Here is a 16,849-nt window from a genome sequence, read left to right on the forward strand (position 1 = left end):
GTCTAAAAATAAACACAGTTTTCAAAATTTATAGTATACATTCAAAAGTATTATTTTTGTATTAATGAATAATTCACAAATCTTTTATTAGTTATTATATTATGCAACAAATTTTATAGCAACAAATAACCATAGAAATTACAAAAACCATATTGTTGGAGGAATTTGGTATTCAAAATTATTGGATCAGAGGTATATTATGGTTGTAATTTGTAGACAGAGTTATAAGTTAATATTTACAATCACAAACATATCTGTTAGTATTATACTTATACGAGTACATTACATATTCCGCCAATGTGTTTTTCCAGACAAATATTGAAACATCAATAACCATTTGAAAATATTTTTATTTTTGTATATTTTATATTTGTTTATATTATTGTGTAAAAACTGTAGATATTTGATATAATCATAAATATTTTATAATTATTAATTTATATTTACATGTCATAAAATAATTTGAAAATAATTTGTTTATCACAAATTCTGAGATAAAATCAAAACAAAAAGAAAACAGTAAATAAATGTATATCTAGGTACCTAAATAGTCTTTCAGCTACAATAATATTCAAAAATCAGATTTAAAAAAAAATTAAGGGATAGGTACAAAATAATGTCAGAATTCAAATACTATAAATGATTTTCTAAAAAAATTGGCGAACAGTTAAATTTAAGAAATACGAATATTAATCAAAACTATCACACAAGTATAAAAAAATTATTAAGCCCAGACAAAAACAATTTTAAAATCTGCACAAACGTCAACACTGGTAGGTAACCTTACAGACTCGTTGTGTTCGATGTCAGCAGTTCCGTCTGACCGCTGTTGCATTTGCGTGTTTCCGAAAGGGGATAAGATAATAATATTATCAAAAGAACGTCTACCGGAAGAGGAGTCCCTATTGAGATGGGTTTTTACCGATCCGGCACTACGTTCGAAACAGCACGTGTACTTATTGTTGTCATCGATACCGGGGTTAGTAAATATCTGCGTGAGTTCATTCAGATCACGAGTATCGGACTTAGATCGCGGACGATCAATAACACGGTGATATCTGTAGTGTTTTTGGTCAACCGAACCAAATATGCCCTTTAATCGTTCGTTCAAATCGAAACAGCTGTCCGAGCATTTAGTGCTACTTGACACACCGTCCAACGACAATCGGGATTTCGAAAAGTTACCCACGTCCGACGTAGTGTTTAATGGCACCGCCTCAGTAGTGTCGGCTACAGTCAATAGTTCCCAGTTACCAGCGCAAATCACCTGATTACATGTGTCAGAGATCTGAGTGGCCAGGTTTCGGGATTGGAGATTATCTTCGCTGTTACATCGGTTTTTCACGTCTGATACGACGATTTCCGGTTTTTCTGTCGATGATGAACTCGTAGTGTCCACTGCGTAGCTTACGGGTGTAACTGTGTTTTTGATGTTCACTGGAGATTCGCCATCGGTGGTGTCTAGTTTGTTTCCAGAGTCTTTCTTAGTAATGTTTCGGTTCCTCCTGGAACGAGATCGTCGTTTAACAGGTCTAGAACTTGGTGGCACGAGGGTATCGTAGTTTGAGTCATCTTCCTTTAATTGTTCATTCTCAGTTAACGCTGAAGACGACGATTTATGCGGTGGTGATACGCATAAAACAATGTTTTTTTTTAAATCCTTCGATTGCCATCTATCCTTTGGTGATTTACTTCTGGCTCTTCCAAATGATGGTGTTTGGAGTTGATTATTGAAACTTGACTTTCTACTCATACGTGCTCCACTCTCAACATCAACTCGTTTCAATTCTGGAGTTGAGCTTCTACTGTTGTTTCTCGATGACAATACACAACCGGTTTTGACGACTTCTGAGTACGTGGATATCTCACCTTTTATCCAAAATGGCGAAGGAGAACGTGATCTAATTCGCGTTTGATGCCTGTCGGTTTCGGTTAAATTTAACACTATTTGGGGAGTTTTATTACGACTTATTTGTTTCGATGAATTTTTAATATTTTTTACGGGATCTGTACATGACGTGGATTCCAGCAAAGGATTGGAACCGATAAAATGTTTGATATGCGTTCGCACAGTATTCATTGTACAATCCAAACGTTGCCGATATGATTCCAGTGCGTTTCGAACGTCCTGCGTGACCGAATAAATACCTTTAGAAACTAATTTTTATTTGGATTTTTTTTTTTTTTAATAGCTTAAATAGAAATTTGGAATGAATACGAAGGTATATAAATAAATGCATTTAAATGTCTAATTAGTTTAGTAAAGGGTCGGATATTGGGGAGCCTTGTTGAATGATCAGTTTGATTCGTTCAGTTCTTGAGTTAATCTTGCTTTGCAGCACTCGTATTTGTTCTTGGAACGCCTGTAATGTTCCAATCAATGGAACGGTTTTTTTTTTTTAATGTTTAATTCAGAAGAGTATTTTTTTTTAATTTGTGTACCCAAAATGTCTTACAAATATTATAATTAATCTTAGTGCATTATAACTGTAACTTATACTTAAATTAATTATAACTTAATGTTTAGATTCTATTCAGTATTTACTAAGTAATTTATATGCACAATAAAATGTATCCTCTCTATCTTATGTCAATCTTACCTCCTATATCCTTCTTACCAATAATAATTTGTAATGTTATAAAAAATAAACTAAAACGATTATCTACACAACAATTTGCAACCACTTTCCTTTACAACATGTCTACTTCAATATGTATACATAACATAAAAAAAAATATCTCTCACTGTTGTTTTGTTTTGAACAATAAAATTACTAATTTTCGATATTTAAATTTATTAGAGTACTTACATTTTGTTCTTGCATAGCCTTTTGTCTATCATGAGGTAAATACGTTGGACTTTGTGTCAGTCTTAATTGTTGCTCGGCAGTAATGACTTTTTGACGTAAATGTTGTATTTCCTTAATCATAAAAATTAAATGACAATTAATATTGCATTAATAATTGTATTATTTTATTTTTAATATAAATAAATCTATTACTTGTTGGTATTTATCCAGTTGTGAGAGACTTTCTTCCAAATTATGTGCTTGCTCTTCCACAATTTTGAACAATTTATCTAGCTGAGACAAATTGTCTTTAGCTAAATGCTCAATGTTTTCACTGCCACCAAAACCAGCTTGGAAATGAATCTAAAATTAATATTAATATAAACATGCTATAAAATATATAAAATAATAACCTATCTTTTATTTTATAAGGTAGGTATAAACAATTTAAAATTATTTATTAGATGCAGGATATATTTTTTGTATTATATAAAGTCAAAACAATTATTATAAAGTAAGCTAAATTACTTAAAACTAAGATATGAAAAAAAACATATACATTTGTATATATTATATTAGTTCATCATTATCAAGAGATTTAGACAATAAAAAATATTAAATTTATATTTTATTGTCATGCGTTGTTGAGAAATTGATTGGTTTTAATATTATGAACTAAAAACTATTACATTTTAAGTAATAATAATCAAGTAAAAAATTTTCATTAGGTTATTAAAAACTATCATTGAAACAATTTTAAGACTAATATTTTAGTTATAAGATGTTTTCTAATAAATCTTTTGTTTATCTAAACTTTTTTAAATCATAATTTTCATACCATTTTTATGGATTTTATTATTAGTTTACTTTTTAAATTTTATTCAACGAAACTAATCGAGAACTATCAAAGAGTTGAATGACAACTTTTAGATTATATTTTACATTATTCAATATTTTGTAATATAGGTATAAAATTAAATGTTAATATTTTCTTTTGTATGTCATTAAAATTTAAATATAAAACCAATAAGGTCTTAAATCTTTAATAGTTTTTAAAAAAATTTTTTTTTAAATTACTTGTAAGGGAGGAAGGACATAAGAACAATTTTCTATTTTTAGGACTGATTTTTAGAATTGAAACTCTTTACACTGCACTATACTTTAAGATTTAAATAGATACAATATTGTAAATTCTCAATGAAAATTTCACAATAATATTTTAATATCAGCTAAAAATTAGTCATATAAAAGTTGTATATTAAACTCCATTAACACTAAAGCACTGAATAGCTAAAATATTACTCGGCCTATAACTTAATTATTAAAAAAAAAAATTAAAGATACATAAAGCAGTGTAAATTATATTTTTGTAATTTTATAAGGATTAAATAACTTAAATACAAATATAAAATATGAATTAATTAAGTAAAGTTCCAGATAATATTGTAATAGATAATGCAGTGTTTAACCTGCAATTTTTCAGTTGACAGTGTAATCTTTTTTCTTTGTATTGTAATATCAGCCAACATCTTTTCCCTTAGATCATGTTGTTCACGTAGTGTTCGTTTTTTGTTAACAGCTGATTCAATAGCATTTTGAGATTTTTCAATAAATAATTTAACTTCTTTTAATTTCCTTTCAAATTGCTCCCATTCTTCACATGTCTCGTGCAATAAAGCATTCTATAAAATTATATTTTAATTATATTTTTTAAATTACTTGAAAAAGTTGAGTACCTTTTCTGAAAGCTTTCCCTCTACATCATTTTTAGCATTATTAGCTTCTTCTAGTTTTTCAGGTAAATGTCCAACATCAGTTGACAAAGCAATAATATCCAATTCTTTGCTCATTTCAGCTAGATGTTTGCTCTGTTGTTTGCTTGATTTCACAGCAGCCTATTAAAACATTACAACAAATTATAACATTTATATTAAGTACACAAAAATATTTAAATTGCTATATTACCGAAAATTCATGAGCTTTTTGTTTAACTACTTCAAGTGAACTTAGAGTTATTGGTTCCTCTAAATAATTTGTTTTACTTTGGCACCAGGCCATCACTAAGTCATAAACAGATAAGAATTTTTGCCAGGCGTCCAAAGTGTCACCAATCTAAATAAAAATTGTCAATTTAACAGATCAAAGAATCTCATAATATGCAAAACATTATTGTTATTATTTTTTAGTAAAATATTTGTTTTTATATTTTAGATATAATTATATATCTAAATATAGGTATTTATTGTCTATTATTTGTATTATACATTTTATCATATAAACTTTATTTCTATTTTTATTTATAGTATAATATTGTCTTGATTTATTGTTATTATTATTATGATATTTTTTTTACTATTATTGTTGAATTTTAAGTACATATATTAGAATCTTATTTCATTTATATAATATCAATTTAAAATTATATTATAATATAGATACAGAGTGTTTAACCTATTGCGGTATCTCCTAAAATAATGGAGATGTCATAATTCTGTTTTTTTTTTTTTATATAAGACTCGCAAAGACAAGAACTACAAGTATTTCAAATTTTAATTTAATTTAATTTAATGTGTTAATAAAAAATGTATATATTTAAGAGCCATTTTGTAGATTTTTTTTTTTGAAAATGTTGACGTTAACATTTTGTTTTCATTAGAGTCGTGATTTTTGATACTAAAACAACATTTAACTAAAATATGAAATATTTGTAGTCCTTATCCCTGTAAGTCTAATAAAAAATAAACAGAACTATGATATCTCCATTATTTCAAGAGATATCGCAATAGTTAATCTTCGTAGGACACTGTATAAGCTTTGGAAAAGTATTTTAATAAAAAATCTGGACAACATGCGTAATATACAATATATCAGCCTGAAGAGTTTATTTATATTTTAGATTCGATACAATTATTAATTATTAAAGCATGTTTTAACTTCTTACTTGATTACGTTTTTCGTCCAACCAAAGTTTCACTTGGCTCATTTTTCCTACTAACGATTCGATCGTTTTTGGAATCATTTCTTTTTCTTCTTCATCTTTTGTTTTTTCAACGATCTCATTACCATGTTTAATAGCTTTATTTAGTTTATCATTAATTACACTTATTTCATCTTCAATAGTCTACAAAATAAAACAAAATACTATTTTTATTAATTACACAAAACAAATTTTAATTATTACTTATTGGTTGTCTATTTTAATTTTTAAGTAGTAGTATTTTTTAGAATAGTTTAATAGTTTGGTACAAAATAAATAATAAATAATAAAAAGAACATATAAACTCGCATTTAAAACAATTATTGTACTGAGTATATTTTATTAAATTTAAATGAGAATAACTTTATAGCAAGTTTAAAATTTATAAATAATATTAAATATCAACATTAAAATGTATTAAATATTATTATAATACTATGATTTTATTGATCGTTATACTTTGTCAGAATACGTAAAATATATACAATACAAATATTTGTTGTCATTTTGCTAAAATTAAAAAAAGAATTGGGGTTTTCAACAGTTTATGGTCAACATAAAGTACTAATATACATATACCTAATGTTAACACACTTTGTTAAATAACTTAATTACATAATTAATTGTAAATATATATTAATTTAAATTTTAAAAATAGTTAATACAGTTAAATTATTATCTTCAATTATATAAAAAAAAAATCACATCTATAAATCACCCTATAATTAGAACATTTTCCAATTGTTACAATATTCAATAGAATAATTTTATCATACTTTAAATAATAAAAATATATAATTTTAATTTATTGAAATATCATTAATTATTTTTCTAATATTTTTTTTTTTTGAAAAACTTTTATTTTTGTATTTATATTATATAAAAAAAAAAAATTATCCTTATTTAAAATAATATAATATAATATGGTTGGTAATTCTATAAAATATAGTACCTAGTTAATACTTAATAGGTATAATCACTACCTATATAGCCAAGCAACTCAACTTATGCATCTAAATACATCTGAAAAATGCAACTACTTCTTTAACACTTTAAAATTTAAAAAAAAAAAACCTGTAAGACCTGAGTGTCCTAAGGTGATGCAATGCCTGAATATTCAATATTTTCGTAAACTGAATATTATGTAGTTTTAACTTATAACACCTGATTAGAAGGATTTGAAAAAATGATGCCATATCACTTTGATTTAACTAATAATAGTTCCAAATTATTTAAAAAGCTCTTAAACATCTATTAGCTATAGTAGCTACTAGTTACAACGAGGAATAAACAACAGTGTCATTCAAGAGTATTAAAGCCTTCAAGCGCCGAGAAAAAAATCAAAACGTATCCCTTGGACGTTATTGATTATAAAAAAAAAAAACTATCTCAATTTTAATTATTTTATATTGCTGTAAATGTAAAACTATTATAATGTAATTTAAATCATCAATTTTATAATTTGTTAGTACTATATAGTATAGGTACCTAACTACTCGTATAATAATGGTATGACTAATAACCTAACGAGATTATTACAAAAAGTACAAACAAGTTAATGCTCTAAGTTCTATTAATAATATTTTTCAACAAACTAAATATATATTGTTGAGTTTTCCCAGTGTAAGTTTTTATTTTAGTATATTATTTCACAATATCTTAACCAATAAATCAGTCTTTGATAAATTTATTATGTTTAAATTGTAAATATTTGACTATCTATGATCAACAAAAAAATGTTCTCCACATAATAAATTACGTTCACGTTTTCGAATAATATGTATCACACTTTCAAACATATTAAATAATTGTTTAACAGATTTGATAATATATCAGAGTGAACAAATAGCCATGGTTTTAGAAATTTCAATACCTATTACCTATATTTTATTAAAATCATTATTTCTTATCGGAAGTAAAAGAACACTCTGTTTGAAAAGCTCCTGCTCTCTACCCTGCCTTTAAGTTAAAATTAATTAAGCGCCTAAATTTTTCAAACACTCAAAAGTTTGCCTAAACATCATAGGCGCAACTAGAGCTCTATTTCTGGGTAAGCTAAATTGATATCAGCAACCCGTGGGGGCTTTTCCCCAACATCTTTAGTATTGATAACATATAAAACTGAGTGGGCTAAGCCCACCCAAGACCCCCCCCTAGTTGCGCCTATGCCAAACATAAAATTAAAAGATAAAAATAAAACTATTTGGATGTAATTCCATTATTGGAAACCATCGTCCCACCGGCAACTTGTCAAGCGTTGATTCAGAATCACGATATTGCATTGATGTAAAAATAAAATACATATTATACTACCATTATTACGCTCGATTACTATAAATCGATAATTTATTAAACAGATGCGATTACTGGCTTAAAATAAATACACACCTGATTAAAAAATATTTAATACAAAAGTAATTAGGTAGATAATATTAATTATTATACCTACCAGAATTGGAAAAAAATGTAATTTTTTAATTATTAAAACTACCTACAGATTTTAGTATTTTACTTATAACTTTATATTTTTTACTAATGAGTTATGAGTAATGACGAACTTTTTTGCATGATATATTTTATATCTAAACTAGGTGTATAGTGTACCTATAGTATATCTTCTCAATAAATTATTTTAAATATTTGAAACTGAATATAACAATTTATTTAAAACTTATAAAATTATAAGAATATAACTTTTAAAGCCATATTACCTATATGAATATATCATGCATGTAGAATAATATTATTTAGGTCGTACCTGTATATGTTCTTTGATTTTTTTTGGTTCACTGCCGCGATCTTGAACCTTCACTTCAGCCTCCTGAAGCCATCTCTGCACATCGTCTACATATTTCACATACTCAGTCCGAACGGTTTTGGCCCGTTTTAGGCCTCTACTGTTTGAATCCATCAAACTCATTAATTCTTCGGAGACGAGTTCCAACGGATTGAACTGAAAACGCAATGTCAGTTAACGAAACAATAAAAACGAGTAGTCTGCTATAGACGGAACAATGAAAATAAAAATAACATTTTAAAAAAACCCTCTACTATTAGTGAGTACATACAATGTGGTATTATAATTAATTGTATTTGTTAATTTATAAAAATTTCTTCTGCTTTTAAATTATTTGTTGATAATAACTGTGTAATTATATGAATTACAATTACATTTTTTAAATAATTTTTATAATATTAATAATGTGTAATTTTTTTTAACACGACATAGCATAGCGAACAGATGAAAAACAAAAAAAAAACGATATTATACTATAATAACGTAGTAGTATTTGCATATAACAGTTGAACAGTCGAGAGGCATAGATACGCGCTTGCTGCAGGATAAACAAATCGCAACAACTATAATAAAACGGACGAACGTTTAGCCGCACTGACGACGGAATACGGTTTTTAGTTGCGCATGGATGCTGTACAAACAGGTTTTATGCACATGAAGAATAATATTAGTCATCACAACAACAACAGTAAAGGACGTTTTATTTATAAGTCTTCGGTAATATACAAACACATTTGAGACGGTCCACATATCAAACGAACCAAACCTAAAAGATAGTTTTCGAATGTTTGACCTCCAATTGTGTAATTTTATTGACGGGCCAATCAAAATTATACAAGAGGCCGACTATATTATACTGTTCACCCACACTTCAAAGTTATTATTTTTACTTTTTACCATCCGTTATTATAATACTTTTATTTATTTTATTCGAACAACACATTTGGAGATATGTGTCTCTATTCCACTACTTATTAAAATATATATCCTGTTTAACGATCGATTGACGATTTTTTTATGAAGCACAACTAATAAAAAAAAAAATCACTTAGTATAGATTGGTATTTTTATTGTCAACAATCGAAATGTCGTTTGACGTTTAGATAGGTTATAAGTTATAATAGTATCGAGCAAAAGTATTATTTTTTCTCGTATAATCATATTATACTCGTTACTCATTTATATTTAAATAGAATTATAAGAAAAAGATTGAGTATAATAATTAATATTACCACAATATATATCTGCATATCTAGGCAGACTAGTCATATATTATTAGTTTTCACAATAATGAAAAAAATCACATTATTAATGCATGAAGATTATAAGGTGGGTAGGAAGGTCTATAGATTGGTCCTATCTTGCTATTTACGGCATAATATAATTTATTAGCCTGCAAAGTGCTATCTACATAAATTATAATGGGTTGGTACTTAGAATTTTTAAGACATGCAGTGGGATAGTTATTTGGTTTCATAATAGCATTTATATATTTTAAAATATAAAAACATGAAATATGTTTCTGAAAAATATAATTATGTATTACTTTTATTATGACATTAAAAAAATATTTGTACAGGTATATTTTAATGATACACAGCAGCAGTACGTTCCCGAAATATGTTATTTGTTTTTCGGAGAATAGCGATCAAATTGTCGAAACCATCAGCAATTATCAAAGACCATAAATTATTTAATATTATAATTATTTATTTAACGAGAATTATTGTTCGTATTTTTAAAAGATTAATAATAGATGATTTTATAATATTTATGAAAACAATATAATATAATGTGTATGTTTTTCGTCAGTCGTAATAAAATTACATACCCTACATAACCGATATTAATTTTCACATAATGAAATTATTTAATTGAATTTAAATTTAAAAACCATAAATATTTGTCTGCTCTTTGTTGCACCTTAAGTTTCGTAATAATATGCAACCAAAACCATAAAGTACGCGTCGAAGGGACGGAATAACGAATAATAATTATAATTATTATCACGCAATATTCCGTTATTGAAAGACTAGAAAACGTAGTTTATTTTTTATGCAAGGACAAAAACTATACTCTTTAATATCGTGTTCGTTATTGGTAACCTAACCATGTACCTACATTAAATTATTTAACAATTTTCGCGCATGGACTTGTTTTATTGTCTGATCATTACAATCATTAAATTAATAACAGAATCAGAATTAATTTATGGACGATATATTTTCTTGGAATTGTTGTTCCTAGTTATTCTTATTTTTATCGTAGAAAATACCTAAACAATATATTTTTTTAAATTAAATATTCTGAAAAATTACTATTATAGGTACTATAGTTTAAAACAGAGGTCTTCAACTTTTTTTAAACGAAGAGTCGCGAGATACGTTTTTACATTGTGGACCAACATTTAAAAAAATATTTTAGTAAGAAATTAATAAATTTAAAACAATAAACTAATATATAATTTTAAAACATTAATTAGCTTGGCGGACCGGAATCAGTCCTTGGCCTCGTAGGTTGAATACCTCCGATTTAGAAACTTTAAAATATCAACTAAAAATAACATGAAAAAAATGATAATATAATGAAATTAAAATTATCATTATTATTAAATACAAATTAAATCAATAATTAATTAATAATAATAAATAAATATTTATACTAAGTCTTTAAAAATAAAGTAATAATGATAAGTATTTTAATCCATGATTGCTTTAATTAAATTATTTAACATGTCTCAATAACTACTAACCTATTTTTATTTTTTAATTAATAGTATTTTCAAATTCAGTTCTGAGAATACAAATTATAATATATCTAATAGTACTAATTATTCGCAATTAATATAAATAAATAAAACGATAAATTTAATGTTTAAGTTAAGAAAATATATGATACCTATATGTGATATTAAAATAATTTTTATCTTTATTCATGCAATATTTTATAATTAAATAACCTGCAATAGTTTAGAATTAAATTTTTTTCTACAACTACTCAATCATAAATACAATCCACATTGTAATAATAGGTCTGTGTTATTTATTCTTTAAGTAAATATAATGTTATATTAATTACTAATACTAATTTTTGTGTACTGATTGAAAATAATTTGGCACGCGACTTTTATAAACATTCTTTTATATTAAATAACAGTGTAAAGAAGCAAGAAAGTACATCAAAAGAATTGGTACAAAATATACTCGTTTTGATTTGATACTCGATTGACGAAATATATTTGAAGGTCGTGCGAGAGAAGGCCTAACTGGATGCATGGTCACACCAAAGTATTAGATAATAGTGATAATACATTATAGAGAGAAGCTCGCTTTTACACGATGGACTAGTAATATTAAACAAATAGCAATTAAAATAACAGTTTACTCACCGTTGTTTCGAACGATTTGATTACATGTTATGATCGTTGTCAAAACTATTGTATTCGAAAGATTATTAAGTACACATTATTCACGCGTAATATGAATATTGTTGTGATACGGAGCGATAGACAAAATTTAAAAATTAAAAATATAAAAATTATTGTTAAAATCAGTCGGTTCAGAAATAAATATAGACGAAATAATAACGTTCGTCAAGCAGTGGATTATTTAGGGTTACAGAATGAAAAAATAATAATAATAGCTCAGTGTTCAGACGCCCAGACAGAAAACGTAATTTTACAGGTAGGCGTGGTAATTTGTCTTTTTACTACATGTTGCACTATAGTGTAGCTATCGCGTACTGTACCTTATTCATCACAGAATAGAAAGGCCTTGGGAATGAATCGCTCTTAAATACGACGATGAACAATCGAGAAAAAAATTCCGACTTAATTAATTTGGACTAAAAAAAAAATACCCGAAGCGCGCAGCACAAGTAGCCAACTACTTCTATAAATTCCGATGACAAACACCTGATTACTGATACAATGTATGCGCACGACCAAATTTGAAAACAATTTGCTAACAATATATCAATAGTGGGACGTGATCAAATGTACTAGATTAGCCGACGTTGTATATAAATATATGTGAAAAAACTTCATACCTATATACGCCTGGCGTGGCAGTAAACATAATAACAATATTTGTTGATAATTTAAACCACACTTTACACCGTCGTTTTATTTTATCTTACAAAATAGATTTAAAAAGTTATTATATTATCAGTAGGTTATAGTTTAGGGACACAAAAAATAATTTTCATTTAAAAAACCTACCTAGTATATGTACAAACAATAATATATTTAATTGGTACATTAAAAGCGTAATTGCTTAATATTTGAATAATATATACATATATACCAAGTATCGTATCGACCACCAATCATTACTAACGATATTGCAATTAATTTCAAAGGAAACAATTTATACAATTATTATACAAATTAAGCAATTATTTGTATTTATTATGATTTTTTTATTATTAGGCGATTGAGCTACATTTACAGTAATCAATTACAATATTCACAATAATATTATTTGCGCTTGTTCATGAACGTGCATTAGAAACATGATATTAAAAAAACCAAAGAGCAAGGTGGTGGACAGTCATCTCGCTTCTTTCACTTTGGTGTAAGACAATGCTAGTTATATATTAAATAGTAGACACTAGACAGCAATTAATTTATCTTAAGTAAATCATTATATTAGAAAGACGACGGTGAACAGATTTTGAAGACATTAAATAATATTTAGTATTGATATAATGATGTAAAATTTCTAACGCCATCGAAAAATTTTAAAATTATTACTTCTTTATAATACTTCATACCATTGAAATAAAACATGTCGGGTGAATAAATGTAAATTCAGAATTACCGTAATTGAAAATAGCAAATCATTTTATTAATTCTTACATTAACATAAAATGTAATAAAATCCATGAAAAACATTGTAAAATAATATATATATATGTTAATATACCTGGCATCATATTTTATAGGTATTTATTATAAGGTTTATTATAGGCATTAACTATAAGGTTATTTAAATCATCGTTTTAAATTGAACTATAAACAAATACATAACAATTAAAAACAAAACCATAACCATTAAATTCCATCCTATGATTTAAATTGAAATAATAAATGTTATGTTATTACTAGCTTACCAAAATAATTATTATTTGAAAATGGTAATTATCATAAGTGTCAATCAAGTCTTTAATTTCAATATACAATTAAATTACTAACTTGTGACTTAAAACATTTTTGAACATAATATTTACTATCAAAGTAAACAATGATTAATAATCATTAATTATTAATTATTATACAATCAAATCATGATAACTCGATTAGTCCAAAGGAAATATTTGAAAAAATAATAATTGATATTTTTTTAGTATATATAACTATTAACTATAAAATATTTTGCTTAAATTTAAATATCTTTCACTAAAAAATGAATTAATAATGTTGGCCTAATGGCATAATATTATTTTTATTATTTGTATAAAAACTGTTATTTTTTTTCTGTATTATTATAAAATAATATAATTCAGCATTTGTTTATAGACACATAAACCTCTCATAAATTAATCAGAGATAAGCTACCTGAAAAATTAAAACTTCAAACTTGGCAACGCGCCAAAATTTGGATATAATATTTATAACTATACATTATACGTATTTTCGATGAGGGACATCATTTAAACTATGATCTTTTCTGTGTTCTTCAGACTCAAAAGTAATTTTATTGTTTACAAGTGCTATAATGACTATAATAAATAATAATATATTTTATGATGAACGGCATTAACATAACAAGGAAATGATTAACAAATAAATCTACAAATCCATGTTATCTTAATATATATGTTAATTTATTTATTTATTTTAGATAAACTTAAAGAATATAAATCGTCAACAAAAACTATCATAAATTAATATAAATTGTTGGTAAAATTATAATAATAATAATTTGTTCATTGAGAAATTATTTGTAAAAAATTACTAAACACTAATAATGCAATCACTAATATCTGAGTTAGATTAGGCAAACCTTTTAAACGTCGTGTACAACGGTAACAATTGTTTATAAATAAAATACCGTCATAAATTGTATAGTTTTAAATTTTTAATTAAAATAAAGTTTTTTTTTTAAGTCTCAACTATTGGCAACATTTAAATTAAATGCAAGTATATGTCTATGTGTAATTATATATTTATATAATACAGTATAGGATAAGTAAATTCTCAATTTATTTTATTTTGCATATTAATTGAAAGAAACTTATCACTTTACTGCAGAAAATAGTTTAAACTTCAATAATTATAGTTCTTATTATAAATTTATAATACACTATTTACAATTTATATATTAAAATACAACTATCGCCTTTCCTCCCAACTCGAAAAAAATTCAAAATTAAACATAATGGGTAGATACTTATTAAATCAAACTTTTATTCAAACATTTAAAATTATTATTCTATTTTATAAATATATAATTCTATATTTTTTATAGTTTTATTCTCGCTTAATTTTATGCTTTCTTGAGCACACAATACAAACAATACCTAATAATACTTTTAAAGGAAACTTTATACTTTTATACATTTCATAAAGATATAAATTAATTTGAAAACTCGTTTTTTATAACCATTTCATGAGATCATATTGCATGGTAAATAGTTCCACTTTTGTCAAATAGTGAATGTAGATACGTAATAAAAAGTATCTATGTATTAAAATGTTTCTATAATAAATGTATATTTAGTTAGTTTTTTAAATTTTATAAATATTTATTAGTAATTTTAAAAAATGTCAAATTTTTAATTAAATTATTAAAAATAATTTAACTCAATTTAAGATAAATGCCAAAAAATACAATTTAAAATAATTGAACCTAATTATTGACGTTTTACTACCATAAAAAAAAAAAATGGTTATTTGATTTTCTAGATATGCGAAAATATTTATTGTTTTTAAAGTAGATATTATTATGAGTGAATTTTAAAAATTTAAGAATTTACAACCAAGTGAACAAAAAACAAATGGATATAAAAGTTATGAAAAATTGAGATATATTCTACTTACTTTTAAAGTTCATAATAATTAAAAATATTAATAAAATATAACAAATAATAATAATAATTAACATACCTTGCTTAACAAATCGTTTGGCACTAATTTTTGTAATGAAATATAGTTGTTTTGTGTGCATTCGATAAACTTTTTTAAATCATTAGCGGCTTCTTTTACTTTCTCTGATAAATTCTAGATAAAAATTAATGAAAATTAGGTATTGCTAATATATAATTGACCGATTTATATAAAAATTGCCTATTTATATATAATATGAACAAAAAAAAAATATTTCTAATTCACAATACCAAGGTAATAAATAACATTACATGTTACATAATAATTGATAAATTACCATTGTCTTACGACATAAATATTTATGAGAAAGCAGAATATTTATAAAATTGTATAACAAAATTATTACACTTCCGCGAACTTACGTCAAATTCCTTCTGAGTTTGTTCAGTGTCTTGAGCGAATACGTAAAAATATTCCACTTCGGGTTTGAGATTATTCAGAGACAACTCTAATTTGTCTAGTTGGACTTCAACCTCGTTGAAATCATTCAAATTCACTTCAAATTGACCGAGTTCGTTGCTCAATTGATTCACGAGTCTGAAACACAAATGTTTAAAACGCACTGGAATATACTGGATCGAAATCGCAAACTTTTTCCACTACACTAGAAGGCACATACTAAAAAATGCCAACAGTTTATTATTGTAAATCTGGTTACATATATTCCAGTGCTATATTTATACATATAACTTTTGGATAGGACCCAATTATTTAAGACTAAATTGTAACGATGCGAATGTTTTATTTTAGTCAAGTGTTTTGAGTAGCATTTCGCACTAAAAAAATTTGACAATATGATGAAGTCTGGGTATATTACGGCCGCCGATTTGTTATATAAATATAAATCAAAATATATTTACAGATTCCCCACGCCGTGTTTGGAAAACATGTGAGCAAATGATAATAAAATATTAATTTAACTAAACTCAGTAAACTCGCATTTTAATTTTATTTTTGTCGCAGTTCGCCAATGATCTATATATTTTTGTTTTTTGATAACTAAATAAAAAAAAGGTAAAACCGAAAATTATTTAGTACTCTATGTAGAGCAGTGTTCTTCAACCGGTGGGTCGCGACCCATTTTGAGTCGCGATAAGTCTTCCTTTTAAAATAAAAATTAAATTTATAAAATTATATAAGGTAAAAAAATAATTTTTTAACTATTACACTTAGAAAAT

At 25.6% G+C, this 16,849-nt stretch overlaps 1 protein-coding gene across 1 annotated transcript in view; it reads right to left on the reverse strand.

Annotated features, from left to right (window-relative positions):
• Positions 1-2,252: 2,252 nt before the first annotated feature.
• The window catches only part of LOC113552227 (nesprin-1), a 67,454-nt gene continuing 52,857 nt past the window's right edge, over positions 2,253-16,849 (reverse strand). The window contains exons 86-95 of the mRNA XM_026954983.1: positions 16,034-16,208; positions 15,672-15,785; positions 8,525-8,719; positions 5,731-5,910; positions 4,755-4,901; positions 4,526-4,684; positions 4,259-4,471; positions 3,003-3,152; positions 2,811-2,921; positions 2,253-2,363 (exon numbers count right to left, since the gene is read on the reverse strand). Coding sequence (XP_026810784.1) covers positions 2,253-2,363; positions 2,811-2,921; positions 3,003-3,152; positions 4,259-4,471; positions 4,526-4,684; positions 4,755-4,901; positions 5,731-5,910; positions 8,525-8,719; positions 15,672-15,785; positions 16,034-16,208 — 1,555 coding nt within the window. The remainder of the gene's footprint in view (positions 2,364-2,810; positions 2,922-3,002; positions 3,153-4,258; positions 4,472-4,525; positions 4,685-4,754; positions 4,902-5,730; positions 5,911-8,524; positions 8,720-15,671; positions 15,786-16,033; positions 16,209-16,849) is intronic.

Source organism: Rhopalosiphum maidis, chromosome 2 (genome assembly GCF_003676215.2).
Source record: "Rhopalosiphum maidis isolate BTI-1 chromosome 2, ASM367621v3, whole genome shotgun sequence".
In the NCBI taxonomy this organism is placed as follows: domain Eukaryota; kingdom Metazoa; phylum Arthropoda; class Insecta; order Hemiptera; family Aphididae; genus Rhopalosiphum; species Rhopalosiphum maidis.